Below are 27,977 nucleotides of genomic sequence, written 5' to 3' on the forward strand. Positions count from 1 at the left end.
CCTGACCTCAAAGCTCTTTGCTAATAAAAACACATTCTGGCTGTTTCCGTGTGAGCGCCTCCAAACAGCTGGCATGCGGACTGTGACACAAGGCCAGGCAAACAACTTCTATTCTGTATGCACAAATATTATTAGTGAGTCACCTAATTTTTCCCTTTTTTTCTGTAAAATGGCATACACAGCTATAAACTCATTGGACCACCTGTTTTTCCCAAAAATATCATTCCAGTTTATGTCAAGGAGCAACCGCAGTGTCGCCAGTATTTGTCCTCCTTTTGCACATAACAGCTTTTAATTTCAACACAATATATTTTACATCTAAATTGGATTTTAAAAATGGGTTTTGTAGCAGTACATTTATCTGACTTGCTTGCAGCCAACGCAGGTTCATTTCCTACTCAGTGAGTGTGAAAATGACTGGTTATAGGTGTCTTTGTGCCAATACCTGCAATTAGGTGGCAGCTAGCTGAGAATGTAGTCTGTCTTTCCTGAAGTCAGCTGGGAGATACTCCAGCTCCCCGTGACCTTAAACACGCTAAAGATAGTACACAAAATGTATGGATGCGTTTCAGTAGGGTTCAAAAGTGCAGTTTCTGTTTCTTCTAAAGTTCAAATAGTCAAACGTTTTGATGACAGCCTTTTCATTCACCTTTCAGACTAAATTGTTGTTGTTCATTTCACTATTGTCTTAGTATTTCTCCACTGACATCACCTGACAGCTGCAATTTATTTGAAATTTTATTAAAACTCAAACTATAAGGGTTCCTTACTTTACAACAGAGTTTCGTTCCTACAGTGGGAAAAGTCATGTACATAGGTCAGAATGCTCCAGTTTATTGCTAACCTGAGCCCAAATTGAAAGATTATGGCAGATTCCGCGATTAGAGTAAATGTTTTCATGAAAATCACATCTAGAGCATACGAAATACAAAGCAGTCATATGTCAAACGTTCAGTGCGGCGGTGCTTGAGCTTGCCTTCTTGTGTCACGTCAGCATATATTTTTGATGTGCAGCCTATATGTAACATTAACATTTCTGTATCTTTGTAAACGAAGGAATAAACATCACATTTAAAATATTTCTTTTTTGGGGAGTTTTTGTTTGATATAATACATTTTAAATGTAATTCCAAACCATTATACACAGTTTGTGGAATCCTGTTGGCCTTTAAAGTGGATTTTATGTACTGCACAGATTGATTCATTGAGAACAGCAGACATCTGGGAGGAAAGCATATTTTTCTTTTTATCTCTGCTGAGATTAGATATCGATTTTGCACCTTCTCGGCTCCACAAAGCCACCATCCCTTATTAGAAAGCCTCGCGGTCTCTGAGAGAAAATGCGGTGTCATTTAAGGCGGAAAAAAAAACCTCATCAGCAGACTAACCATTAAATGAGAAAAATTGTTGCCCTTTAACTCCTCTGGTGTCTCTTTGAGCACGTTTGTCTATGTACATAAATAAAAGCAGGGCAGACCCTCTAATTGTTTACTTCCTCTTACTGGTGTCACCTGTGTTTGAGCGATATGGCTTCTGTGGTGTGTTTGTGTCACATGGAGCTCCGCAGCCACCAGGCGCTGACAGCTGACACAAGAACAATGCGCACCCGTCCGCACCAAAGTACTTGTGTAATGAGAGGCCATTTAAAACAGTTTGCGCAGTCGTCCCTCAGATGAAACCCTATTGGGATATCTAATCTGATCAAGCACTGAGCTCCACAGGTAGCAGCGTTAATGGCAAACGCGAACACTGTGCAATTAATGGCTTGTTGAAACGAAGTCTGGACTTTTTCCATTCACTTGCAGGTGCCTTTGGGAATACTGGTGGAAGTGCGCCGTACTTTGTAGTTTGACTTTCAGTCTCGGGTGTCAGAATGTATGGGCTGCTGTGTGAGAGTCTGCACGACTTCATCAAGGAGTCGTACGGGGACGATGTGTGGAAGCTGGTCAGGGAGAGAGCAGATGTCCGGCTGCATTCTTTTGTCACTCATCAGGTATCCTCCAAAATTACGCAAATGTATGCTGCATGTACAAATGTAATTGCCGCCTCATTGTGTAGATTAGGAAAAGTATTCATCTGCAGTAGAATTTCCTATGGCAGCCTAACATTAGAACTATTAAAAAAAAAAAAAAATCAGTTTACCTAAAGGTCTACTTTAATAGGTTTACGGTTACCTGAGGTGCATTTGAAGGTGAGGAGAAGTGAAGACCGTTCTTGCAATTTTTTTTCCCTTGATCTGATGATCTGAAGCTCCTGGGAGCATACCTCATTATATTCTAAAGGTCTTCTTAAAATAAATTCTCTGGTGTATTTTTGTACTTGTAGGTGTATAGCGAGAGTGTGATTCCTCGCATTGCAAAGGCAGCCAGTGGGGTGACAGGGACACCCTACAATGAGCTGATGAACTCCTGGGGGGTCTACTTCCTGGGATTTGTAGGGAAGTACGGCTATGACAGGATTCTCAAGGTGACCAAAGATCTCACATTCAGTTGTTGTATGTTTGTCGCAAAACAAACTTTAGGAAGAACAGTTGGATTCTACCAAAAGTAAGCGCTATAGTCTCAGTGTCCTGCATCTTGGGACACAGATGATATGTAGATATGTATTTTTCAGAAGCAACTACTCCCCACTCAGCCTGAAATACAGTATATTAATTTGTTTGTGTGTCATGAGTAGAGATGAGTTGATGGCCCATCTACAGTATGCAGTCCACCCTGGCTAAGGAAATGTGGATGGTGGGACTAAAACAGACATTATATTTCATTTATGTTTCTGCTCCCAGGTGCTGGGCCGTCATGTCCGTGACTTTGTCAATGGCCTTGACAACCTCCACGAGTATCTGCGGTTCAGCTACCCCAAGGTGCAGCCCCCAACCTTCTTCTGCCAGGAGGAATCTGCCACTGGAGTCACCCTTCACTACAGGTCTGAGAATCGAATGGAGTTCCATGCATTAATCATACGTTCTGAGGGATCATAGGATTAACAGTGCGCAATTTGCTAGAATGCACTTGGCCATTTCAAGGTTCCTAGTTTTGGGAATGGTTGCTGGGGAAGTTCCAGTTCTCAGTCATTGCCAAAGAGCAGATACAAACATGCAACTCCAATGCTCTCCGAAAAGCATGTCCATGCGATCTTGTTGGTGCATCCAGCATGTTCGACAATGTTCAAACCGTACTCCACTGATCCAACTTTGTGATCTGCAGGAGTAAGCGCAAAGGCTACCTGCACTATGCCATGGGTCAGCTGAGACAGATGGGGAAGCAGTTCTATGACACTGACATCCATGTGGAGGTCTTGTCTGAGCAGATGGTGGGGGACTACTCTCATGTCACCATGAGGTAGGCAAGCACACGCATTAAATGCAAAAACAGCACAGAAAGGCAGACGTGCTAAGCACATGTACCGCATTGCAGCCTGAATTCAAGAGATCTATACAGCATGGTGAAAATCAAACTTTGCATTCATCCATCCATTTTCCAGAATATATTGGGTGACTCAGAGCGTATAATTTTAACAGTCATTGCCCGTGCTTTACTGAACAGCTTGACTTCTCGCCAGTCCTATGATCCCACCGGTATAAATATTTCAAGACTAGCAGTAAATAGGGGACTCAAACGTCCTCTTAAATATGGTTCAGCTGAAGAGGAGATTCCGAAAAAGGGTGATTAGTTGACATCAAGGCTTACGCGTCGATTTGGAGTCGTATAGTCAAATCATCGACTAATTGTTTCAACTTCTAGCGTGTTGATATTTTATGAATTAGAATGCATGGCACAGCTTGACGCCGCTCTTTCTTCCTTGTCACCACTTTATCCTTTAACGCAAGATGGCTGTACTTTTGGTAATCATTTGGTGTCCCTTAAGGCTGAACTTTGACAACTCCGCTTACCGCTACATCATGAAGGAAGATGAGGAAGAGCAGGAGATTCTGCCAATTACCTCTGATTTCTTCTTTGAAGTCTTCCCCTTCAACATCGTCTTCAGACAGGTCAAAGCTGCACGTGAGTAAAATTCTGGAACATACCTGAGAAGTGACTCATTGCTTTGAATCTCCAGGACATGGTGGTGCACAATGTTGGCTCGGGACTTTCGACAGTCTTCCCTGATTTAGATGGAAAAAAGATCAATGATGCCTTTTTGCTGGCTCGTCCCCTGGTGGAGTTCACGTGGAACATGGTGATGTAGCTCTTCCCGCATTGTCGTACCAAGCAAAGTGGCAAATTTGTCATTGTCTGAAACAAGTAGACTGCAATGTACGAGTGCTGTGAGTGTTTGTTTTTGTGGGTTCCTAGATCATCTCCCATCCCAACAACTTGTTTGAGATCATGTCCAAGGAACCTGTGAAAAGAGAGAGGAATCTCCACAACCGAGTCCAGAGTAAGAGTGGAAGCCATGTAAACAGTCGCAGGGGTGTGTGTCCGCTGGGCAAGGGCTCACTTATACGTCGTTTTCCTGTACACACGTAGACCTCTCACATGATGAGGGGAAAAAATGGTTTAGGAGTCATTCCAAAACTGGAATTATTTAAGAATTGAATAATTTATTTTGTCATTATTTTGATGTTATCAAGAAAAAAGGCAAATAATAAACCATCGATACCATAGTATATTTTGTAGTGCTGGGTGTAACCTTATTATAGATACTTAAGCACCTGGAAAACACATCTAGAAAATATTGATGGATCCGTCGATTATAATTAAAAAAAAATAAAAAATAAAAAGTTCTATTGTATTTGAATAGTTTAATTTATTTTGATTAGTATTGCTCCAATTATATTGACAGGTTTGGAAAAGATTTTGGGTTGTGAATGTGTCAGAAGAAGCCTTCAGGACTAGCTTTAATGCAGCCCTTCTTGTTTTTATTTTCAACTTTGATAATATTAACACGTGCTTCTTTCAATGCAATTCAAAAAAGAGAGTGGTACTTTCTGACCACAAGAAAAAAATGTCAAATGCAGCAGGAATTAGGCCTGGTAATTATCATAATGTGTTGATATTGTGCGGTAGATGTTAAGAAATTTGCCACATATCCTTGTTTAAGTAACAAGGGGGGGTTTAAAAATGTTTTAACACTTTTCTAGCTTGTTAAAAAGATACATCTAGTACAGATACATACAGAAAATGAAATGTTTAGATCCCTTAAATTTGGGTGCTATTTGGACTTGCATTAGGAATGTCTTTTGTACCACCAACCGTTTTTTTACAAAAAGTAATATTTTAACGGAACTGGCATAAAAACACATTCTTAAGAAAATGCCATTCACCCTTCTGCTTACTTGTACTTTGCAGATTCCGACTACGAAAATGCCAATCGGTCTGCAGATGTGGACGTGGAGCTCATGGCTTTTCAGTCCATTATTGGAGACGATTACAAAGGTTTTGACTTGGATCTCTGTTTGGCACAAAACGAGAGTGCTCACACAAGAAACTCTTTTGGAAGTAAAACAGCAATGTGAGGTTTGATTGAATATACATTTCATCACGCCCCTGTTTCAGATGGCAACAGCGCTAACGCCATGGAGAGCTGGGGTGACGGTAGCCGATGCCTGAAACTGAAAGGACAAATGCGATACATGCCCGAGTGGGAGTCCATCATCTTCCTTGGAACACCTGTGTAAGAATAACATGAACCAACGCTCACACGCATAAACACAAGCAGGTGCACACTCGAGGACAAAACCCCTCATGAATACTTTTTAGTTGCAAAGCAAAACATAAAGTGCAAAGAGCGCTACATCGAGTGCGCAAACTAAAAGGCTGGTGGGCACTGAATCAGTTCAGGGGCCCATTCGAGCGGCTCTCGCCATGCATGAAATGAACTGCTAATTAGCTTGTAATCAGACAGTGCCGCTCTTGTGAGCCTAATGGGAACCCATTTGCAAGCGAGAGTGTTTTTCCACAAAAAGCATTACCAAAACATCCACATCCTTCTATAAAGCACCGAATTTTGTGATGAAGTGCGCTCATGCCTACATTGAAGCTATAAGAGGCGTTACACTCTTTGTCAAATATTAAAACATTCACTGCTACACTGCAATGAAAACAAAATTAAGACAATGTTTTAAGTTACAAGAATACAGTCAGAATGTTATGTGAAAACATTTTAAGAGTGACCATTACAACCATAAATGCAACATTATTTTTACCATGAATGTGATCTATGACTCTGGAAAACTCGATTGAATTGAAAAAATATTCAAAAGGGAAAGTAAATCTAAAATAATGTGGTTGCACAAGTGTGCACACCCTCACAACGGGGTTGTGGCTGTGTTCAGAATTATTCAAATTCATGGAGTCTGCACACACCTGCCTCTGATTTTATCCAAATAAATACATTTCAGATGTTCCTTTAGGCCTTCTTAACGTTTTCATTTGCTTTCTAACAGAAGCCTGAAGGTTTTATGCTAACACTGATTGTTATTTTGAACTGTTCACTATTCCTCCTACTTTGTTTATATAAAGCCTCAATTTCAACTGAAGACAAAAAATGTTCTGATGCTGTCGTCACCATGCTTCGATCTTTTTGAGCTAAGAAGTTCAACCTTTCATCAGATCATAAAATATTTCCAACATGCTTCCTTGCCACATAAAGTAATATCCTCACAATTGCAGTGCTTTCGCAAAATGTATTAAATGCAAATTTCCCCGTTTCATTTTGTCCATCTGCCCCTGTCATTAATTTTGTTTGTGTGCATGGGCAGGATGGAAAGCCTGAGTGCCATGTTTAGAACCGGACTGTACATCAATGACCTGAGCATGCACGACTCTAGCAGAGATTTGGTGCTGGCAGGCACACAGCAGTCGGAGGAGCTGAAAAGAGCACTCATACAGGTTTCCTCTCTTTTAGAAACATGCTCCATGTTATTTTATTTTATATAATTTAGTTTCTTTATTTAGTCCTGCACAACACAAGCAATTGTTTTGTACCGGTAATCTCTTTACTGTCTGAGTACAGGAGCAAAAGAAGTCCAGCAAGCTAGAGGAGAGCATGAAGATGCTGGACTATGAAATGAAAAAGACAGATGACCTCCTTTACAGAATGATTCCTAAGCCAGTAGCAAAGAGACTGCGCAAAGGAGAGCCGGCTGTAAACACTTGTGAGGTCAGAAATGGAACACAAAAAGCTTTCTTGCTGCACGACATATTCAAATCACGATCGTCAAATGATTTCCCCAGTGTTGCAAATAAATAAATGAGTAAATAAATAATCCAAACACTAGCAACCACATCACATCCAATGTGCCAAAACACAATAACAAATGCTGCATCGCAAAAATCCATTGCTATTCTTTAGCTCACTTTCATCTGTCCTAGCTTTGCTTTATTTTTAGAATTGGTTCTAAATAAAGATAAGGTCCAATTTAGTATCTGTCACGATGGTTAAGCATTTTTTTGTACAGTAACAGGCCTACATACACACACATTAAAAACAATCACACTAATATTTTGGACTTTATCGACATGAAATGAATGAGTGAATATGGGTTTGCATCACCTTTTGTGTTCAAGCACAGCAACACCAAAGCTATTTGGTAGCAGGTAGTTATCATTTGGATAAGCAAGCATACCTTCCTGCAAAACCGATGACAGTGTGTTAATTTCCTTCTTCTGCATTCATTGTGTTTCTTTCAGGTGTTCCCAGATGTGACCATTCTTTTCAGCGACGTGGTGGGATTCACTCGCATTTGCAGCCACATCACTCCATTGCAGGTGGTGTCCATGCTCAACACCATGTACACTTTGTTTGACACACTCAGCGAGAAGCACAGAGTCTTCAAGGTGTGCATGTTTTCCTTGGTATACCAGTATTTTCTGTGTTCATGTGTGCTCGAGTCAAGTGTGTTACCTTGCAAGGTTGAAACCATTGGAGATGCCTACATGGTGGTCGCAGGTGCTCCGGAGAAGACCAAGTATCATGCGCATAACATTTGTGACATGGCATTGGACATGGTGCGCTCCATCGATCACTTGAAAGACCCCTCAAATGGAAACAACATACAGATTCGTGTCGGTGGGTTGGGTTTCACGCCTATGCTGATGATGATTATTGTTATTGATATAATTGTTAGGGTTCCCACACTGGGACAGGAAGTGAAACTAATACACACCTTGTTTGTAAACAAATGTAGAGTAGCTCAGTCTCTGGCGGACGGACGTCAAGGTGATGTGCTTTTGGCCCAACTTTTTTTTTCTCGTTTGAAGCAGCATCACACCAAGGTGATTGTCAGTGCAGGTTGAGGGGAGAAAAAAAGAAGTAGCGCAGTACAAGTGCAACTTCCAAAGGCATTTAAACAGTCTCTCTGGGCTCTTAAGAAAGAAGCTAAAGCAATAACAAATGCCAGTGGTGATTTATAGGATAATAATTCAGACTACCCTTTCATCCTTCATTCCCTAAAAAGAAGACAAACTAGTGTTGCACTTTCCTAATAACACATTTAAGCGGTCAATGATTTATTTGACGTCATTGTAGCTTCTTTCTGTTTGGACAAAAGATAATATTGTTTTTTGAGTTACATCCTTGGCGATTATACCTTTATGTGGTTTCAGTTAATAGCAGGCACCCCGAGGGCAATTGCAACTACAATGGGGCCTGTGATGAAAACAAGTCTTACACAAATGGACCTGCTTTGTTGTGGCTGCAGGCATCCACTCTGGCATGGTGGTAGCAGGTGTGGTTGGACACAAGATGCCCCGATACGGTCTACACGGCGATACAGTCCACACGGCGTCTGCCATGGAGAGCAACGGAAAGGTGACGAAAGCCAAACAAAATGAACCCTGCTATTCACAAATTAACGTTTGCCAGAAGATGGCGCCAAAGCCCAGACTAATAGGGAAGCACTAATTGGGGTCAAAAATCAAGGACCACATTAGCAGCCCGTGAGCCTGTTCTATGAATTGTTCACAAGTGATAGGTCAAGTTATCATTTCTAAATGTTGGATCCAAAGAACAAGAAGGGGTTATTGAAAAAAAACAAAACAAGGACTACTCAAGAAGGTCTTTGTCTCTCTTCATCAGGAAATGCATATCCAGCTCAGCAGCGCCACCTATGAGCACCTGAAAGGAAGCCACTTTATTTTCGAAAGGAGGGGCACCATTACCATCAAGGTTGGAGTCAAAACCACACACAGTATCGAAATTGTAGCTGTACTGCAAATATTCGCTATGACAACATAATTAATTGCTGTAGGACACGTGAATAGCACAGTGGGATGATGCGTTGGCAGTAAATAAATGTTATCTGCGTGCACAAAAACTTCCCTCAGGCTACAGCTGGTGCAAATGGAAGATGTGCGTATCAGCAAACCAACCAAAATAACTGGCAATGTTTTGGCTGTGGGCAGAGAACATATTTAGCATTTTGAGTGTGTAAGTGTCGCCTGCTTGCTTTTCTTTTTATCTCCAGTCTGACTTGTGTAGAGTACATTCGGTGATAAGGCCAACAAAATTTCTCCCAAAGCAGCCGTCAGGAAGGATCTTAAGGGGAAAAAAAGAAAGTTGTTTTGTAAACTTCCTTTTATGAGACAGGTTGTGCTATGAATATTTAAATATGGGAACAGAAAAGATTTTTCCAGGAAGGAACCTATACCTTAGTAGAAGCTCAAATCAGACCATGCTTTCAATTGGTTTCTTATTAATTATATAACCACCCACTTATTTTAGGAATGTAAGGTTTTGTTCACAAGCAATGTACACAATTAAGTCTAAACATTGAAAGATGAGCATCAAAATATAACAAGTTGTGTTAGAATTTTTTCCAAGTCCGTGATCTATGACAATTTTATGGAAAACTGTATCTTGGTAGCTGAAGTTCACATCGGCAACACGAGTTTTATTTTTTTTTTATTTGGGAGACCCTCTTGTTTTATTTCCATCAAGAAGATAGCCATTCAACCCAAATACATTAATTCCAACCTTAAATTGGGCCAGGGTATGAATAATTTGTGATGAAACAGATCCTTACTTTCGCTCATCTTTTAGGGCAATGTGGAGATTGAGACCTACTGGCTGAAAGGTAAACGGGACAAAGATGGAAATGCCCAAGCGGCGTGTCCTCAATTCGAGACCCAAACCATCAGTAAGGCCATCAGCAAGGCCACCATCACTGAGGTCATCACCGAGGGTGACGAGGAGGGACTGGTAGGGATGCAACAAGATCGTGCTTTGGCTTATCACACACCGAGCGAAGTGGACAAAACCAACTGAACTGGTCGCTCTCCCTTATAATCCTCTCTTTGTGGCCATCCACATGTTTTTGTGGTTCAATAGAAATGTATACATGTATGTAAATGTAAAAAATGACTCGACATTTAATCAACGTATGAACTTTGCCATTCAAATGACGCTGACCTCCATATTAGGTTCATTCTGAAATTGTGCTCAAAATCCCTAACTTTGTGTGAGTTACCTAATAATCTTTTAAGCTCTATTTTGGACTTTGTATCCTTCTTTTCAGGTTTTCCCTCTGGTACCGGGCGAGGACGAAGATGATGTAAAATCTATTCACTCTCATCGCATCAAGATGGAGAATTCAGGCCATTCTCTGGAGGAGTCCGTGGAAGAGTGTCGTGTGGAGGAGATGTCTGTTCACAAGGTAAAACTGAAAAGTTAAAAGACTAAGTTTTGTTGCTTTGTTCAAATTCATAATATGCATGCTGTGTTGTCAGTCCCATTACAAAGACGCTTTGCAGGAGTGCTTGGAGGACGCTCATCTGGAGTTGGCGTCACCCGAGTGTGACGGCAGGAATTCCATGATGGAGTCACGTGACAGCTCCTGCGACTCTCGCTGCTCCAAGAGTGCCATGTGTTCCGTGTCCTGAACTGGTACACATTAAAATGGAAAAGCTAAACAGACACTAGCTGATGCCATAGCCAGTAATCGACTCTTTGTGCATCTGATGTAAAACACTGACAAACAATTTGTTTGCTTTTTGGTCTTTTGATTCTAGACTCCAGTGATCTGTCTTGAGTACATTTGACATGAGACTGATAGACTTTGTTTTATTGCATAGTGATAGAAGAAACAATAAATATTGTCTACTAGCCCAGTGGGAATAGATATTTCAATTAACACATTTCAGCTTCACCTTAAAGCAATTAAACTATTTATCCCCATCCAAAAAATCTCATTGCTATGTGGTTCAGTTGAACACTCTTGTGTTTATTTCTTGCAGTCTTGCACGCTATAGCTACTACTAGTTAGATCTGACAATCAAATGGCTTTTTCCTTTCAGAAAGTTTCAGTAACAAGCTTGTCAGCTCAGAAGAAATTAAGCAAGTTGGCAAGAAGTGTACAGACCTGACCTGTTTGTCCGCTACTATTTATTATACCACTCAGCTATGATGTGACATCATGTAAAGTATATGTACATATACATAGTACATATATACACGCACGCACGCACGTGCACACACACACACGCACACACACACGCGAAATTCAAGCCTCTTGCATTTTCATTCTGCAGCTGGCACACACCTTGGCCGTGTTGTATCTGCACACATTCAAATGATGAACAAGCATCTCCTTATCTCCATCCATCCATCCATCCATCCATCCATCCATCCATCCATCCATCCTCTGTACCGCTTATCCCCATGGGGGTCGCAGGCGTGCTGGAGCCTATCCCAGCAGTCATCGGGCAGTAGGTGGGGGACACCCTGAACTGGTTGCCAGCTAGTCACAGGGCGCACAGAGAAGAACAACCAGCCGCACTCGCACTCGCACTCACACCTAAGGGCAATTTGGAGTGCTCAATAACCCTACCATGCATGTTTTTGGGATGTGGGAGGAAACCGAAGTGCCTGGAGAAAACCCACGCAGGCACGGGGAGAACATGCAAACTCCACACAAGGAGGGCCGGAGGTGGAATCGAATCCGCACCCTCTGAATTGTGAGACGGACGTGCTAACCAGTGCCCCACCGTACACACACATACAATCTAGTGTAAGGCAACCTGGTAATATAGTGTAACACAATATAACACATGCAATAGAATGTGGTGTAATGCAAAGTTGCTTATCCAAAGTAGCTTAGTACAAGGTAGCACAATGCTACATAGAGCAATACAGTGTACAGTAACTGTAGCGTAACAAGACATGATACAGTGTAGCAAAATAGAGCAAAATAGAGCAAAAGTGGTGTAACACTTAGTAGTGTACAGCAAAGTAGCATAATGCAAGGTAGTTTAACACAATGTAGTGCACCACAACATGGTGTAATGCAACACAGAGTTGTGTAACAGTACAGTGTAAGGTGGCACTATGCCAGTGCAAAATGATGCAGAGCTACGCAATATGGCGCAATGCCGTGTAGCAAAACCTAACATAGAGCAACAAAATGTAGTGTACCGCAATGTAGCATAACAATATTCCGTAATGTGCAACGCTGCAATGTTGCTTAATACTTTGTCCTGAATGCGACATACTGTAAGATAACGTGTAACACTACACGTCATATGCTGTGTTACGTTGCACAATGTGATTACATAACAATATGTAAGCTAGCACAATGCAACCCACCATAATGTAAACAAAATATAAGCCTTAACAATATAATATAAATACAATTGAGAAATTCTGGGACCAAAAACATTTTCTCACTCAATAATTTTTCAATTCAATTCACCCTGTAAAAGGTTTATATAACAGCTTAGTTAACAGCTGTGCAAAAAGATTTCAAAGGACCTTCATTTGAAAAATGACTTTTTTTTTATTTGATCTTTCCAGTGATACCAAGCAGTCATAGGCGTCTGAGTTTAGCGTTTGAAATAATCATGTGTGGTATATCATGTAGATGACATTAAACGCAATGACGTTATGCCAGTCAGATGTGATTCCCAACTGACAGGCCTTCAGTCGAGGTGCACTTAAAGGTGGCGTCCTCTCGATCTTGGCCGCTCCTGACGCTGCTGTGGGAGTCCGTTGGCGTCGAGGTGATGGAGCAGTGGAACCAGAAAGCGTAGAAGAACGCCAGGAGGAGCAGGAGGCAGACGCCGCAAAATATCACCACGATCACCACAACGTGCGCTTGCATGTGCCCCTCTTCCCATGGAAACTGCCTAGCTGCGGTCTGGGGGTGAAATGTCATCCGTGTGCTGTTGAGACTGCCTGGTGCAGTTACTGTGGGCATTGGATGGGTGACTTGTGCCATAATTGGAGCCCTACAGGAAAAATAAAATTGCCTGTTGAGCACTGACATTCAACATAAAAACAAAGCACATTCATATGTATATTTAAAAGCAAAAGGGCACAGAATTCTTTTGTTCTTACCAGAGTGTGAGTGTGTTTTGATCCAGTCTGTCAGGATGTCTTCTTTTGTGGAGTGCAGCTACGATTAAGTGACAGATGTATAAAGGGAAAGAGGGGAGGGAGATGGTGGTTGGAAAATAACAAGGAGGGTTGCCATGGAAACTCATATTGACAATGTGACATCACATCTTCGGGGTGTTTTAGCCATCCATCCATTTTCTTGGATGGCTTAGCCTCATTAGGGAGAGCTGTAGCCTATCGGCTACGACTGTGCGAGAGGAGATATCATTTAATGTCTTTCATGAATGGAATATGTAGGGGGAGAGAATTCTCATAAGCACAAGGGGGCAACATGCAAACTGTAGATGAAATTCAAACAGCAAAACCTCTCGTCTCGACTGTGAAGCAGACAACTTGTCCCCCACCGTATTTGACTTGTGACACTGTATTGCCACCTGTTGGTTGAAGAAGCACTCGTCGAGAATCCAGTGTGCTTTCACGCTCCAAATGGTTCCCTCCACCTCCTGCAGAGCTTCAACGGATAATGCCGCCCACGAGCATTGCTTCTTCTTGGTGTTGCCATGGAGAATTTCACCACACACAAGTATACTGTGTCAAAATTTCTGACAAAAAGCCAGCCCCATATATCAAGAAAGAAGCAATCACTTCATGTGGGAGACAAGCCAACAAAGCGTGATGCGGCGTTGAAGTGCTTTCAGACGTCTAATTACATCTACACATAATAGAAACAAAAGATCCATTAAATCAGGGCTATGACGGCCAAATGGAAGTGTCAGCCTCCACCAGGGTCAAACTCAAATACAATGTATGGTAAGGTGGAAAAAAACAGTTGCACGAGCCTCTGGACACATTTGTACAAGGACATACAAGTGAAGACTGAGGGAGGGGGTCTCTGCGGATTGCCCTGCACATTTCAACAATTAAATTGAGGGAGAATAATCCTTCCATTTATTCATGCCTGCCAGGGGTTGCTATGAGGGGTTGTGAGGGGCATCATTTATTTATTTTTATCATTCATTACCTTTCACACACACTACTCTGGTCTTTCTGTGTGCAATCTGCATGTTCCTTCCATATTTGCATGTGCTTTCTCCGGGGTTCTTCAACTTCCTCACACATTCCAAAAACATGCGTCTTAGATTAAAGTTGTCTATAAGTGAGAATGTGTGTGAATGGATAATTGTCTGTATGTGCCCTGTGATTGGCCAAAGTCAGCTGGGCTGAAGCTCTTCCATGACCCGTGTGGGGAAGCGATATAGGGGCCTGAAAAGAAATGAAAACTGGAAAAGTAAAAGATCACCGAACATTTTATTGTCAAAAATGTCAAAATACACTCTACACACACAACAAACTACTGTTTGAATGGTAGAGATGGCAACAGTTCTAACACAGTTAAGCTAAGTTTGCATAGTTTTCATAGGATCACCAGACAAGGATCTGAGGTATGATGGACAGGAACACAATGGAAGCCTAATTAACTTATCGTTGCCTAAATATTAATAGCATGACAGATTTCAAAAAGAAATTATTCACATCTGTATTGTGTGGATGCGCGTGTTTGGACATGATGCTAGTTGCCTTCTCCATGTTGTTAGGGCTCACTTCTTCTTATTCATGATGTTGTTGCAAATCCAGTTCATGCCATCCTGTTGGATAATAAGATAGCAGTTAGCAGTCTTTCCGAAGCACTTTTGTAAAGCGTCGCGAGACAGGAAAATACAAAAGTCAATGTTTCCAGCTGACCTGAACTCCTTCCCCAGACACGGCTGAGCAGGCCTGAATCTGCCACTCGCGGTCTCTGTACGTATGAAGGTTGAGTCCCTCGGCGATCTCGCTGGCCGGCGATGCTGTGGCCAAATCTTGCTTATTGGCAAAGATGAGCACCGGAACGCCCTTTAGGTTCTCCTCGTCTATCAGCTCAGATAACTCCTGCGGGCAAATAAGGAGTCAAAGCAGGTGTGTGTGTTTGTGTTTGTTAATACTTCTTTTTCATTGAGTTGTCATGCTATTTAAATTTACTGTACTGTCTTTTGCTGTTGTAAGTGAATTTTCCCACTGCATCTCTTTAAATATGATAATTCAACAAGGTAGGTTTTTATTCAACCACATTTGGGTCCCCTGTTATTGACTAGCCTGCAGTCTTACAGATATTCAATTTATTTTCATATCGCTCACATATATTCCCGATAAGCCTATAGAAATGTAGCACCTTTCAAAGTCTACAAATGCTTTCTCATTAGGATCACTGATATAAGATTATAGCACATTACAGTTCCAGATTTCCAGATAGAAAAATTAATTTTGTTAATTTGTAGTGGATCATACTGAGAGATTTTCTCATGAGCATGACAGGTATTGGAGCTAATGGATCTCATTATTGTAGTCGAATATCAAATGAAGTGGCTAGTGGTGAGTAGAGAAATTAAAATTCTAGACCCTCCATGGTCAAAGGAGTGCCCATTTACTGTGATCTTGTTTAAAAGTATTTAAAATAGTAATAATTAGATGCCAAGTACACCTAACTAAATTGCGTGCTCAGCAACTTAACTATGTAATGTGATTTATTAAAAGAAGTAGAGACAGGGTGAGATGTTTGTGGCAATATTTGGATTGTTTAGCGAGAATAACCTTTTTTTTTCAGAATCACTCACCAGTCCAGTTTCTTCAAATCGCTTTTTGTCCGCACTGTCGATAACGTAAATCTGAAAGAAAGATTTTTGTTCTTCTCATTTATGTATTTGCATGTTGGCTTCAGACAGAGGCTTGTCATTATCACAAGCGTAAAGTACATTTTATTTGACTTTTTGAGTTCACTTACCAACAGATCTGTGTTCTCTAGGTACTTTTTCCAGAAAGTTCTGATTTTCCTTTGCCCTCCAATATCCCATACGTTGAGTTTCATGCCGTGAGAGGCAACGCTCTTAATATTGAAGCCCTGATAAAAAACACAATGCTGCAGTTAAGATGATATTGATGATAAATATAGTTTACGCTCAATATGGACTGCACTTTGAGTGTGAGAGTGGACTGATCCAGGTGTCTCCACCAAATTAGATCCTGCAGTCGATACCTCAGTGCAGAACTGGGAAAGACAGTTTTACAATTGCATCTTTTAGATTTTGCCCTTTACCTGCTTTTTAAACCTCGTGTGTTAGCTACTGCTATTTTTGGCACTGAATACAATTTCCTTCAGAGTACAATAAAATTTAATAACTAGCAAGTGTTTTAGTACACGTGTACAACAATATCTTCTTACGTCTGAACTAACTCCTACACATTTTTAAATGTGATGTCATTTTCAATCGACAGCAAGTGACAAAATGGCTGCCCCCTGAGATGGATAAAAAAAAAAGGATTTATCCTGTTTCATTCATATTCCGCAAATGAAAAAATGATCAGAACACTGTGTTTTGACTAGTTAGGCTGCACAGAACATATTATTACGAAGAAAGTTTGGAAGTTGACTTCCCCCTTTAATAACGTGGTTGAGTTACCTGTGGTGCTTCTATGCATATTGCCATACTGCGATTACTCACCATGGCAGATTAGGCTGAGTTGGTCATGTTAGCTTCAACCCATACGAATCACGTACACAAGTGATTAGCTTGGTACCTGATGAATATATTGACTTTAAATTTTTCTAGCTATAGTGTATGTCAGTTTTCCTTCAATGATCTTTGATAGCAATGTTTCAGTCCTGAATCACATCTATGTAAGACCACATATAATCGTGTCCACTTATGGCTTTCATATTGTGTCCTAACTCCTGGAGGTCATTTGTGTCACCTCACCTGTGTAGGTGTGATGGTGTTGACATCCTCAGAGGCAAGGCTCTTGAGCAGCGTGGTCTTGCCGGCATTGTCCAAGCCCAGAAGAACTATTCGCACTTCCTGCTCGCTGCTTCCCTTTAATTTCTCAATGACGGAGAGTAAGCCCTGCACAAATACGAGGGAGGGCTTTCAGATGTTCAATGTATTTTCTGTGTATGGCAAGTTAAATACTGAAACAAATGAAGAGGTTTGATTTATTTTTCTGCAGCTACTGCACAAGTCAGCTTAAAAATGAACATACGTCATTTCCAATCAGGGAGCCTTGTTACACAATGTCAATTAATGTCAATGTCAATTACAAAAGCATGTGTATGTCGTGACGGATAGTAAAAGGCAGAACAGTTGAATCCTCTTGTATCTGCTTTGTATAATTAGTATATGAACTTTGAGTCAGCCCCAGATTTCACAATGAGTAACAAAATGAGTAAGTAAATTCACTATTCCTACTTTTTGTGACATTTTTGTTTGGTGGGGTGTCGTGAGATTCTTTTTAAGTAAAATGGGACTGTGGAAACCCCCCCATAAAGAAATGAAAGTCTCAGTTAAAATGACCACTACTAAAATATGCCCAATCAAGCCTCACACCTGCAGAATCTAAACCACCACTTTATGATTTGAAGTCAAAGCTCCCCTGACACAGACCTCACACACACATCATCTGAGCCCTGTTTTGTAAGATGTAATCTGAGGCATAGTTAGAATAGCCTCTCCATTCATGTAACGTGATTAGCCGAAATCCAAGTGCTGCAAAATGAATACAGATTGTTGTGCTCCTAAAAATGAGGCACTGTTGCTTCAATTTACGATAAAGAGGATGTCAAATTTTATGAGAGGAGGCAGTCAAAGTACAATCCTGATCTTTTTTCACATTCTGTCCCATAAAATAATCGAAGCATTACAACTATATGCTGATTCAAGAAATGTAGCAAAATCAACTTCATCAAATACAATCTGAAGAAGTTAAAAAATGTTGGCTAACCTGTGGTTGGATCACTCCACTATCCTTCTGAGCTTCTCCCATGGTAGCGCGTATCCTTGAGCTTGTCGAGAAGGCCGATGCTACATTCTCCAATTGGGCTCACTCATGCGTGTGACAGGTTAACTCGCCACAATGATACACGCAGCCTCTTTTTTTTCACCCTCTTCCTGCTCAGAGAGCTTGTTAAGAACCTGCGTGATGTTTGTGTCTACCTGGTCATGGAGTGCACCAAACCATCAGTGTGAAGATGGCAAACAGGAAGAGGGGGAGGGCGAACGGGAGCGGAATTAGGAGGCCAGAATTAGCCCTCGGAGTCCATACAAAGGCCACTCACTCTATCCATCCACCCACCCCCTTCCTCACTTCGCAGTGGCTTTACCTGGATTATCTCCTTAGCCACCTGCTACAAGAGGAACCCAGCACACACATGCTCATAGAGTTGGGACAGTCTGCCATATGGCTAAGAGCAGAATGCTGCTAATGCAGAAAAGCAAAGATGAGGATTGACAGTATGCATGGAGTTTAACACTTTCAAACCTCAAAAGGATTATATCACTGAATTTATTCCTGAGCAGACGCTTCGACTCATAACCCATCCCGACATCCAATACTCTCCGGTAGAGGAACTGATAGTGTCATCATATGGTGTATCTGTTCCACAGCTGCCTGTCTAAAGCTGTTCTGTGTCTGTTAGGGAGCGTCCTGGTGAGCAGAGCATTCAGTAGGATTAGTCCCAGCTTGCCTGTTCTGTGTCTGGATTAAAACATTTCAAGGCTCTTTTGCTCAACTGTACGAGCGTTCTGCTCAGTGGGTGTGGCCAATGCTGTGTTACACAATAGCTGTGCTGTGGAAATGCTCCTGAAAGCATTTACTAATACCTGAGCTAGGTACTTACAAATATTTTTCCTTTAATTTGCAATATCAGCACCTGTGCGATTAAAATTGGATATGGTGCTTAGGAATGACTCAATCCTGATAAAAATACATCCATCCATTTTCTACTTCTCCTCATTCGGCTCATAGGTGAAAGATAGACTATCTCAGGTGACTCTGGAGAGTCGGCCCATGTTCTGGAACACTGGACTCCAGTAATTGACCCGGGTCGTAATGGGGTATATTCCATTAGTATTGCAGAACGTAAACCGTTCTGTGATTCATGGACTAGTAGCACAACTTTAAATCCTATTCCACAGCTGACAGAGAGTTAAGCCTTTATGACTGGAGTAATATGTTCTGATCTCTTTGTTTCAGTCAGAACCTGATTTGCAGCAATCTGAATGAGCTGCACCTGCCTTTTTGATGCTCTTAGGAGGGAGTCCAGTCACAAGACCATTACAATATTTAAGTCTACTGGAGATAAAAGCAAGGATAAGTATTTTCTGGTTTGCTTGGAGAATGTGACTCTTCAATCTGGAATTGTTTTTGAGCAGGTAATTGTTTGTTTTAGTGATTGATTTGATATGACTGCTGAAAGTCAGATCCGAATCAAACATCAGACCAACATGACTTGCCCCGTGCCTCCTTCCCTTTGCTTGAATGCATCAGCACATAAAAAGGCCAAAGGAGGGGTGTCATTTATTTAAATTAATGTGATTTGTCATATGTGCTTTCAATTATGGTCAGATCAATAGTGTTTTTGTGTCTAAATTGCTTAAATTATGTATTAGAAGCCAGATGCTAGATAGCTTTGTCTTGCACAAAGACGAGAGACAGATGGCAACCTGTGCATAATGGAAACTACATTATCATCACTTTATACCCTACTCTGGACAAGTTGCGCTGATTAGAGCTTTTGTCTTTCTTTTTTGACTGTGCAGGATAATACTACTACTTAACTCGCCAGCTTCTGATCTTTTACTTCCTTTCCAGATATCAGGTTCGTGGTTCAAATCTCTACTGCTCCCTTTTTTTTCCAGATAGATCCAATCCTCTTACTGCTTAACAGTGACACCAAGTGGCAAAGACTTTTTCTTCCCAGATTGCTGCTTAACAGTGACACCAAGTGACAAAGACTCATAACTGCCACAGGAATTGTCCAAGGTGCCATATGGAGACGCCTATATTTAATATACTGTATCTTCAATGTTTGCATCTTTCAAGGAAAATGCGTGTTTTCAGGATATAAAAGGGCACACAAGCAATAGTTTTGAATGTACCAGCCCTCAAGCTACAGTTCTGTCTCAGACAATCAAGATATCTGGAATAAGTTTAAATTATAAACATTTTTTAAATCACACATTATAACTTGATGTTAATGTTCTGCCTTTTGGTTTTTGTATTTTAAAAACCTATTACAACCCTTGAACACAATATTTTGTCCCCTTCTAAAGCTTCTTTTAATCTCAAAACTGCCTATGCTAGGTTGCTTTTAATATGCATTGAGAAACAATTCAGAAACAAAGAATGACCCAGATGAAATTTCTAAAAGAGGCATTTAGGAACCCAGACAATGTAAAAATAACACTTTAACCAACAGTTTTGTTAACCAAGCTTTTGTAGTTATATTTGGCAGCTAACTAGCAATTAACTAGCCACCGCCAATCAAACTATCCTCCCAGCGCACCTGCTGCAACAGCGACCCTAGTGTGCAGGTCAGGTGTGATTGGCGCCAATCAGGAGAATCAAAACCTGTCTTACGACCTTTCACTTCTGTTTGGTTTCGACTCAGACGAAGCATGGTTGCCTTCAAGGGTCTTTATCATCGCTTCTCCCGCCTGGCCAAGGTGATGACACACAAACAAACAAGAAGCTATGACAAATGGCGAGCTGTCGTAACCGAAATGGACAGTGAAAAGGTAAATTCAAAGTTTTTACACGTTACTGTTCGGCAATCGCAACAGCAATGGAGACTACATCCATCAGGAGAGAAACCGGAACATACTTTGAATTTTACTTTGACTGTGCAGGGAGTGAATTTCCCCCAATGAAAGAGGACAGCTCAAACACATGAAGAAAAAAACCCCACTATCAATGAATTCAACCAAACAATAACACCAACATTCCATCAGATAGCACCAAAGTAATTAATGGGTTTTTGCAGGAGCAAACATTTTTAAAAGATTCCAAGATTAATAGCAAATAGAGGATAGGTTATTTTTTTGTGGTGGATTTGGTTTCTTCAAGCGTGTCCACTGTTCATTAGAAACACACTTTGCATTTTTTTTGGTTTGTCAAGATGTTGCTTGAGAACAGTGTGATGTGATCATAGTAACTTTACTTCCTCTTTTGTGGCCTGTTGCTATGGTAAGACTTCAGGCAGGAAGTGGCCAGGGGAACCCAAGTGAAGAGGTTTTGGCTTTTTGGGTGAATACTTTCATTGTGTTTTGAGGCAGTGTGGGCATCATATTATACTTGGACATCCAAGTGTATTGTCTTGGTTACCATGGCAAAAATTTTTAATTCTCGAGGGATTCCTGTTGGCCACATGGTGAGTTATACTGGCTACGAACATTTTTTTAATTTTTTTATGCAGTGAGTAGAGTTGTGTGTGTCTGTGTGTGTGTGTGTGTGTGTGTGTGTGTGTGTGTTGCGCAGTTTCTATTGCTCCTAAAAATGAACAGCGAGAAACCACACAAGGCCTATTTGCCGATCTGTCGTGTGTAGGCTGTGTGTGATCATGCCTGATGGTGTACTTTTGTAAGGGGAATGACATGTTCCATATAGAAATGGGCCGTTGACGCTTTTCATTTTGTGATGCAATTGTTTCTGTCATTGGCACTACAGGCTTTTGCAAGAAAATTTGTTCCGTTTTTGGCTCTTTTAAAATGTGCACTTTATCAGTGGTCCGTTTAAAAAAAAAAAAAAAAAAAAAAAAAAAAAAGTGCTTCACTGGACTTATGTAGGACATGCTGAGGTTTTCAGGAATTTGTATCTGTTGGCGTCCCGAAAAGATGTCACTGAGAATCAAGTATTTTTAGGTTTGTTCTCAGCTTGAAGGCGTCTTGAGCTCCAAAAGCTGAATGAGAGCCAACCATCAGTGTCACAACCACTTCCTGTACAACTCGATTGTTGCTGCTTTAAATGAAACAAAAAAATGTAAATGGTTTTGCTCTTCTAAATCTGCCTGTTTTTAAGCTTTTTAAGTTAACCTATTCATTTTACATCATTATGAATGTCACATACTTCCTCAAATAAAATTGAGTGATCAGGTGCAGATTATATGAGGAAGCCTCAGGCGATTGTTGGTGGCATTCAAATGGGTCGAAATAATTTTGAGGATCAGTGGCAATGATGAAAGTCAATTCTGTAATTCGCGAATATTTTAGATTGGTCTGTTTTTGAACACACTTATCTTCCTGGAGTCTGGTTTTAGGGTGAAATTCCATCATACTCTGCGAAAGACCTGTGGAATACAAAAATCAGTCCCTTAATTGCTTAACAGTATAAATAAAAACCACTAGCGTTACGCTAGTTCCAGGGAACAAAATAATCTCACTATGAAATTGAGATGTCTTATATTTGAAGTCTTCATATCAATGGTATGTTTTTCTCTTTTAGAAAAGAATCTAGCTTGAGAGCCAAAGCAAAAGATAAACACTTACCGCATCATTGTAAATCCAGTTTGTTTTCTGAAATGGATAATAATGGAATTGTCATCTTTTTTTTTCTGTTTCTAAATCAACTTTCACTTTCTCTTAACAGAGCCTTGCAGTGTCAGACGGAGGTGAGCGTGAAGTGCCCGCTAATGGCAGAGTGAAACAAGTCGATGCACGACACGTGAACATATCTGATTCAAGCTCATTCTTTGTTGTGCTTATCCTCTCTGCTAAATGGGTGTGTTTTGCTGATGTGTGCAGAGTTGAATATGTCTGCACGGAGCAGCACAGGCAGCAGCCACAGCCTTCCTGGCACCCCGGGCGGGGAGGCCTGCCCGGCTAACAATGTGCTAAGCTGGGCTGTCTCCTTTGAGAAGCTGCTGGAAGACCCCGGTGGAGTCAACTACTTTACAGTGGGATGCGACAAATAAGCACATTGATGTTCTACGCTCACCGGGTGTGCCGTAACCTGCCCTGTGTTTACTATTTCTTGCAGGCTTTTCTGAAATCCGAGGTGAGTGCGGAGAACATCTTATTCTGGCAAGCGTGTGAAAAGTTCAAGAAGATCCCAGCCACTTCATTGGATGAGGTATGACTCTTTTTCCTCCCTTTTATGTTCATGAGATTGCTGTGGTGAACCAAATGGGAATCCCCTGGTTCTAGTGTGGAAAAGACACCAAAACACAATTACACTCATCACAATCCTAAACGTGACGTTATGTTTGTATTTGTAGCTGAAGACAAGAGCTCGCTCCATCTATGAAACGTACTTGTCTGAAAGTGCTCCCCACTCAGTCAACATCGATGACACGGCCAAGAAAGATGAAAAAGACTTGGAGCAACCCACCCCTGAAATGTTTAACAAGGCTCAAGCACAGGTCTGTCTAAAGGACACTGACACAATAGCAAGGGGCACTGAGAACTCGGGTTCACTTTCTGTTTGTTTGTTTTCCGCCCCTCTGTGCGAGCCAGATATTTAAGTTGATGAAGATGGATAGCTACAGACGCTTTGTGCGCTCTCCTCTCTACCAAAACTGCACTTTGGCGAGCGTAGAAGGCAAACGATTACCTCAGCTCTACGCAGAACCTTTCCGCACGGTCTCCTGGGAGGATGTGGCCAATCGAAGCCCAAACTTGCGTGACAAAAAGGTAGCGCCGGGCAGGGAAGGAAGATTCATAAAAAGTTAGTGAATTGGTTTGCAAAACTGATCCGGGATTTGGGTTTTAATAGCCTTGTAATGTGGTCATTACTGTCTCAAACAGAGCAAGCAGTCAGATGAAAGCACTTTCCCAGTTGGCAAGAGCAACAAACCGCAACCCAAAAGAGGATCCTGGGGAGGTGCAATCTTTTACTTTTTAGCTAAATCAGACTTAGATGTGAGTCATTTACTTTATTTCTTCTGTCTGGTTTCAGATGCGACCAACAACAATGTTTCACTGTATCACAGAGAGCCCAACACTGTCAAGTCGAGAAGTAATGCGGAGCTCGACTCCCTCTACAGGCTGACAGAGGTCAGTGTGTTTTTACATGTACTTCTCTGCTCCTGCTTTCAATCATACAAAGATGAATTTCTCATGTAGATGAACACACATGTAAATTATTGCAAGGATCCCTACAAAATTAACCAATGTGTCCAAAATACTTTAGAATGGCCAATCGTGTCCTCGCTCTCCGGAGCAAGCTGGCATCTCTGGAGGACGCTGTGGCTTGGAGGGGGGCTACTGCTGTGTCTACCTGCCTGATGGCAGTGCCTCCTTGGCTCCGACCCCTCATGGCCGGCCCATCAGAGAGATGCTGGCTGGCCTATGTGAGAAAAGAGGCTTCCCACTGAAAGATGTCTTCATCTACCTTAAAGGCAAAGACAAGGTGAGGATGTGGCAGCTCATGAGTCGTTTCGAAGGAAGAAGCATTTTGCATCGCAAATTTGCTTGACAGCACCTCATGAGATGAATACTCTTTTCCTTTTGCCGTGCTTCATTGATAATTCAAATAAAGTCTGAATGTTATCACCTCCAAAAGTCACACTTTGGTCTGTTTTCTCTTGCAGCCATTATCACTGGACCAGGACTGCTCTGTACTGAGAGATCAGCAGGTTTCGCTTGAGCTTCGGGTGATGTTTGTGTGAGTCAATGTTCTTGACTCATTTCTGTGTTATATTTGGTCTTTCTCACCCTAGCAGGCTTTCGCACGCACGCACGCACGCACACACACACACACTGCAAAATTTGTGCTGTCACACTTTTCGAAGGGAAGTCCATGTTGTAACGCTTGAGACTGTCTTGGTAATGATTTCTGTTATGTTTTGCCACCAATGTGAAGTCTGGCTGGTGTGTATGGTGGATTCTTTAGTGACTGGAGCCTTAGCTTGATTAATTTTGAAAGCTTGTTCTGCCTCTTTTTCTTTATGACACGATTTGTGCGTTTCAGACTGGATAATGCACTTACTGGCAAGACCGGTGGAATTATGGCAAAGTCCAGTAAGACACTGCAGGATGCACTGTCCACAGTGTTACAGAAACATAGTCTCAAGCCTCACGAAGCCCTAGTTACCATTGTGAGTATTTTTACCATTTCTATACACACGAATTGACGATGGAAAATTCTGAAGAGTCCAGAAAAGTTCTAGTCCATTTGATAATTTTTTTGAATGATGGCAATGAGCAACATTTTTTCCTTTATTTTTTTTTGAGATGCAAGTCAATTATCCATTTTAATAGCAATGATAATCATAATAAATTTTGTATTATTTTAATTAAGGGTAGGTACAGCAACAGGTGAAATTTTCGGAACCGTCCAAGCTATAAATTACACTGCATTGTAACGTCTGTATTGCATAAGCTTTAAACTTAAAAAAAAATGTAAAAAAAATCTCAAACCTGATGTGCTTGAAAAAAAAGTCAACATTTTTTAAATTGAAGTCTAAAATACATTCAGGAACACTGAAAGCCATCTATGATTTAAAATTTTGCTGTGGACCAGTGCAATCGTTGTCGTCATATGCACATCTTTCTTCCGAGGCAGCAGTGCACTTAATTTTCATACAAATGTATTACCATTGAAAATGTTGTACGTGTTGTTTTAGGTTGGGAGTGACGAGACAGTGAACATGGACACGACTTTGTTCAGACTGGCTAATAAGCAGCTACGGCTTGACAGAGCTAGAGGTACAAATGCAAACTTGAGTATTGTATTGTTGACAGTACTTGTCCAAGCACTTTATCCCTAATGCTAATGATGGATATTACATGTTACGCTTCCTGTTCATTGACTTATTTTTTTAATGGACCCTTGAAAGAGTCTATTCACCATCCACTTTCCTGCCCTGCTTTTGCTCCTGTGTTAAGGTCGATATAGACATCATTCTCTTAGCCTGGTATTCTTGATTATTGTGCCTCTCACTGCTTCCCTCTACAATGTCTGACTTCATTTGGTTTGTTGAATGCTATGCCATGGCTAGTTCACAACCCACTTGCCTCCTGCTGATTTCCCAGAACTAACTTCACTTCACATCAGCGACCTCCGCCTCAAATTCTCACACTTGCACAGTAGATGGTTGATCGCTACACCATACAGTAGATGGCTGGAGGACCCATTTTACCTAACCCTATCTAGCCTTTTGAACTTTAACTCTAAACTTAAACACTGCGTGGCATTTTTCACTAAAAGCCTTTCTCATTTCTATTCGTTACATAAGAAAGCAACCCAAAATACTGTTACCTAAATGCTCTTACCTAAATGACTGCTTTTGTGCCTCAAGGTTACAGCACTTTGATCTTGGCATCTTAATGAAGTCGTCGTCTCCTTCTCTCAAAGCAGAAACTGACTTAAATTTTACATTTGAGCAGGAAAAGACCAAAGCAACATCACTGGAGCCAGCGGAACTGCTGCTGCCACACACGTGAGACAATTTCAGATTGCAATATTAGATGCAACAATAGATGGAGCGTTCCCTTGCTATTTGCAGGAAATTGGGACTAAGCCCTGCCGCAAATAGGAAAGAGCTATGAGTGATTGACCCCCCCTCCCCAAAGACGTTTCTAATTGCCTATGAATAAAAAAAAAAAAACATCCGCGAAGCATCACCTTTTTTTGTCTACATATTTAACAAGAGTTGCCCTAAATAAATAAAGCTTTTGTCACCACATAATTACATTTATTTGCTGGCAAAGCAATATTTTCGTTGTACGTGTAATATCGAAAATAATAATTTCTTAGCAGGTATTTTTATTTTAGTTGTGCTGCTGAAACATCTGAATTTCCCCTCTGAGATTTTAAAACGATGATTTTATCTTTATATAGAAGTAGCGATAGATTTGGCCGAAGCACAAAAATGGTGAACAGGTGAGTTTTTCAACAGATGAGTGTAGCATCCCAATCGTCAAACGGACAAATTCGCAAATGCGGAACCGTGAATATGCATCTGTTCACCACACTAGTTTAAGGAGCTACTAAAACACCAGCGCAACGCAGTTTTTGTACCTTCACAACAGCAAAACTTCTGAATGGTTGATATGGGAGTTGTTGGCTGCTGTGCACATGCGTTTATTTGCAATCAACCACCTGCCAGCAGCTTTTGCAATGACAAAATGTGTGTTCTTTGTCTCGGATCTAGGCCGGATCAGGTGGTCCGGAGACCCGATTGTCCCTCCACACCGACAAAGAAAAGACCTCACCAAAGCCCAGTAAGAACCCCGACATGGATGGTAGGAATTTTTAGGTGTAATGGAGGAAGGCTGAGGTGATTAAAAGCAGGGGTGTACACTGTCAATCTGCACCCATTCAAAGGAAGATAGCTCTTTATTCCATCGGAGAAATGGGTATGCGCCATGCTGCACAGCACCTGGTGACTGGCACATGCACCTGTTATATTTCCCCGCTTCTTTATCTTTAATACTCTCGATGCTAATTGTAAAAATGCACCCCTGATTTATAAGAGGCTGAAATGGAAAACTTCTTGTTGTTTACGACACAATCGTTTGGTGTGCTGGATAGCCTCAATTTACTCCGAGTCGGCCTCATTTTTACACCCATTTTCTGTTCTTAATGTTAGAGCTCCTGGAAATGCTGACCAGGGCCCACTGCAGCAGGGTCGACGACCAGCGAGGTCTTCTCACCAAAGAACACCTCGAGGTTCCTCTCTTCCTGCAACTGCCCCCAGATCAGGAGGATCCATCATCCCAAGAGTTGAGCACAACCGACTCTTCTACTGCACATTCAGGCAAGGTTACTGAGAACTCACCACCCTCTGGTTCAGCTGAATCGGAACCCAAAGATTTGCGAGAAACGTCCGTATAAAAGACTCTGTGTGGGGAGGCGGGCTGTGAAGAACATTTTTCACACTCATACGGCCAAACTTCTTT

General features: G+C 41.4%; 3 protein-coding genes across 6 annotated transcripts; 2 read left to right on the forward strand and 1 right to left on the reverse strand.

Moving 5' to 3' along the window:
• The first annotated feature begins 1,633 nt into the window (after positions 1 to 1,633).
• On the forward strand, positions 1,634 to 11,124 carry LOC119129263 (soluble guanylate cyclase 88E-like). Of its 3 annotated transcripts, none has more exons than XM_037262401.1 (19): positions 1,634 to 1,721; positions 1,806 to 1,993; positions 2,326 to 2,466; positions 2,783 to 2,922; positions 3,204 to 3,338; positions 3,865 to 3,988; positions 4,057 to 4,176; positions 4,293 to 4,410; positions 5,289 to 5,375; positions 5,496 to 5,613; positions 6,701 to 6,830; positions 6,955 to 7,101; positions 7,632 to 7,778; positions 7,854 to 8,010; positions 8,642 to 8,751; positions 9,019 to 9,108; positions 9,982 to 10,140; positions 10,457 to 10,594; positions 10,668 to 11,124. In XM_037262401.1, the coding sequence occupies exons 2-19, from the start codon at positions 1,874 to 1,876 to the stop codon at positions 10,818 to 10,820; spliced, it is 2,334 nt and encodes a 777-aa protein (XP_037118296.1). In that variant the 5' UTR covers positions 1,634 to 1,721; positions 1,806 to 1,873; the 3' UTR covers positions 10,821 to 11,124. The 3 variants fall into 3 exon arrangements, with proteins under 3 accessions (XP_037118296.1, XP_037118297.1, XP_037118298.1); XM_037262402.1 differs by having other exon boundaries at positions 10,692 to 11,124; XM_037262403.1 differs by having other exon boundaries at positions 4,293 to 4,377.
• Positions 11,125 to 14,563: 3,439 nt separating this feature from the next.
• arl3l1 (ADP ribosylation factor like GTPase 3, like 1) lies at positions 14,564 to 19,285 on the reverse strand. The gene is made up of 6 exons (XM_037262198.1): positions 18,082 to 19,285; positions 17,064 to 17,207; positions 16,091 to 16,207; positions 15,924 to 15,974; positions 15,016 to 15,201; positions 14,564 to 14,918 (listed from the first exon to the last, which is right to left on the reverse strand). Exons 1-6 carry the CDS (start codon positions 18,121 to 18,123, stop codon positions 14,871 to 14,873), a joined length of 588 nt encoding a protein of 195 aa, XP_037118093.1. The 5' UTR covers positions 18,124 to 19,285; the 3' UTR covers positions 14,564 to 14,870.
• A 2,038-nt stretch (positions 19,286 to 21,323) lies between these two features.
• Positions 21,324 to 27,971, forward strand: rgs14b (regulator of G protein signaling 14b). 2 transcript variants are annotated; one of them, XM_037262195.1, is made up of 15 exons: positions 21,324 to 21,508; positions 22,723 to 22,744; positions 22,878 to 23,029; positions 23,113 to 23,205; positions 23,351 to 23,494; positions 23,589 to 23,765; positions 23,880 to 23,955; positions 24,031 to 24,128; positions 24,265 to 24,483; positions 24,665 to 24,738; positions 25,045 to 25,171; positions 25,700 to 25,781; positions 26,463 to 26,515; positions 27,230 to 27,320; positions 27,668 to 27,971. In XM_037262195.1, the coding sequence occupies exons 1-15, from the start codon at positions 21,464 to 21,466 to the stop codon at positions 27,910 to 27,912; spliced, it is 1,698 nt and encodes a 565-aa protein (XP_037118090.1). In that variant the 5' UTR covers positions 21,324 to 21,463; the 3' UTR covers positions 27,913 to 27,971. The 2 variants fall into 2 exon arrangements, with proteins under 2 accessions (XP_037118090.1, XP_037118091.1); XM_037262196.1 differs by having other exon boundaries at positions 27,230 to 27,299.
• The last annotated feature ends 6 nt before the right edge of the window (positions 27,972 to 27,977 follow it).

This window comes from Syngnathus acus, chromosome 10 (genome assembly GCF_901709675.1).
Source record: "Syngnathus acus chromosome 10, fSynAcu1.2, whole genome shotgun sequence".
In the NCBI taxonomy this organism is placed as follows: domain Eukaryota; kingdom Metazoa; phylum Chordata; class Actinopteri; order Syngnathiformes; family Syngnathidae; genus Syngnathus; species Syngnathus acus.

What these genes read in the sequence shown, in the direction of transcription:
- arl3l1 (XM_037262198.1), bottom strand. Translation starts at nt 18,123, where the DNA reads ATGGGAGAAGCTCAGAAGGATAGTGGAGTGATCCAACCACAG. An exon ending in ACACCATCACACCTACACAG is followed by an intron (nt 16,208 to 17,063) that starts GTGAGGTGACAC and finishes GTTTTTTATCAG; the next exon opens with GGCTTCAATATTAAGAGCGT. An exon ending in TAGAGAACACAGATCTGTTG is followed by an intron (nt 15,975 to 16,090) that starts GTAAGTGAACTC and finishes TCTTTCTTTCAG; the next exon opens with ATTTACGTTATCGACAGTGC.
- rgs14b (XM_037262195.1), top strand. Translation starts at nt 21,464, where the DNA reads ATGGCAAAAATTTTTAATTCTCGAGGGATTCCTGTTGGCCACATG. An exon ending in GAGCTTCGGGTGATGTTTGT is followed by an intron (nt 24,739 to 25,044) that starts GTGAGTCAATGT and finishes TGTGCGTTTCAG; the next exon opens with ACTGGATAATGCACTTACTG. An exon ending in ACGAAGCCCTAGTTACCATT is followed by an intron (nt 25,172 to 25,699) that starts GTGAGTATTTTT and finishes GTGTTGTTTTAG; the next exon opens with GTTGGGAGTGACGAGACAGT.
- LOC119129263 (XM_037262401.1), top strand. Translation starts at nt 1,874, where the DNA reads ATGTATGGGCTGCTGTGTGAGAGTCTGCACGACTTCATCAAGGAGTCG. An exon ending in TGGAGTTCACGTGGAACATG is followed by an intron (nt 4,177 to 4,292) that starts GTGATGTAGCTC and finishes GTGGGTTCCTAG; the next exon opens with ATCATCTCCCATCCCAACAA. An exon ending in AGAAGCACAGAGTCTTCAAG is followed by an intron (nt 7,779 to 7,853) that starts GTGTGCATGTTT and finishes TTACCTTGCAAG; the next exon opens with GTTGAAACCATTGGAGATGC.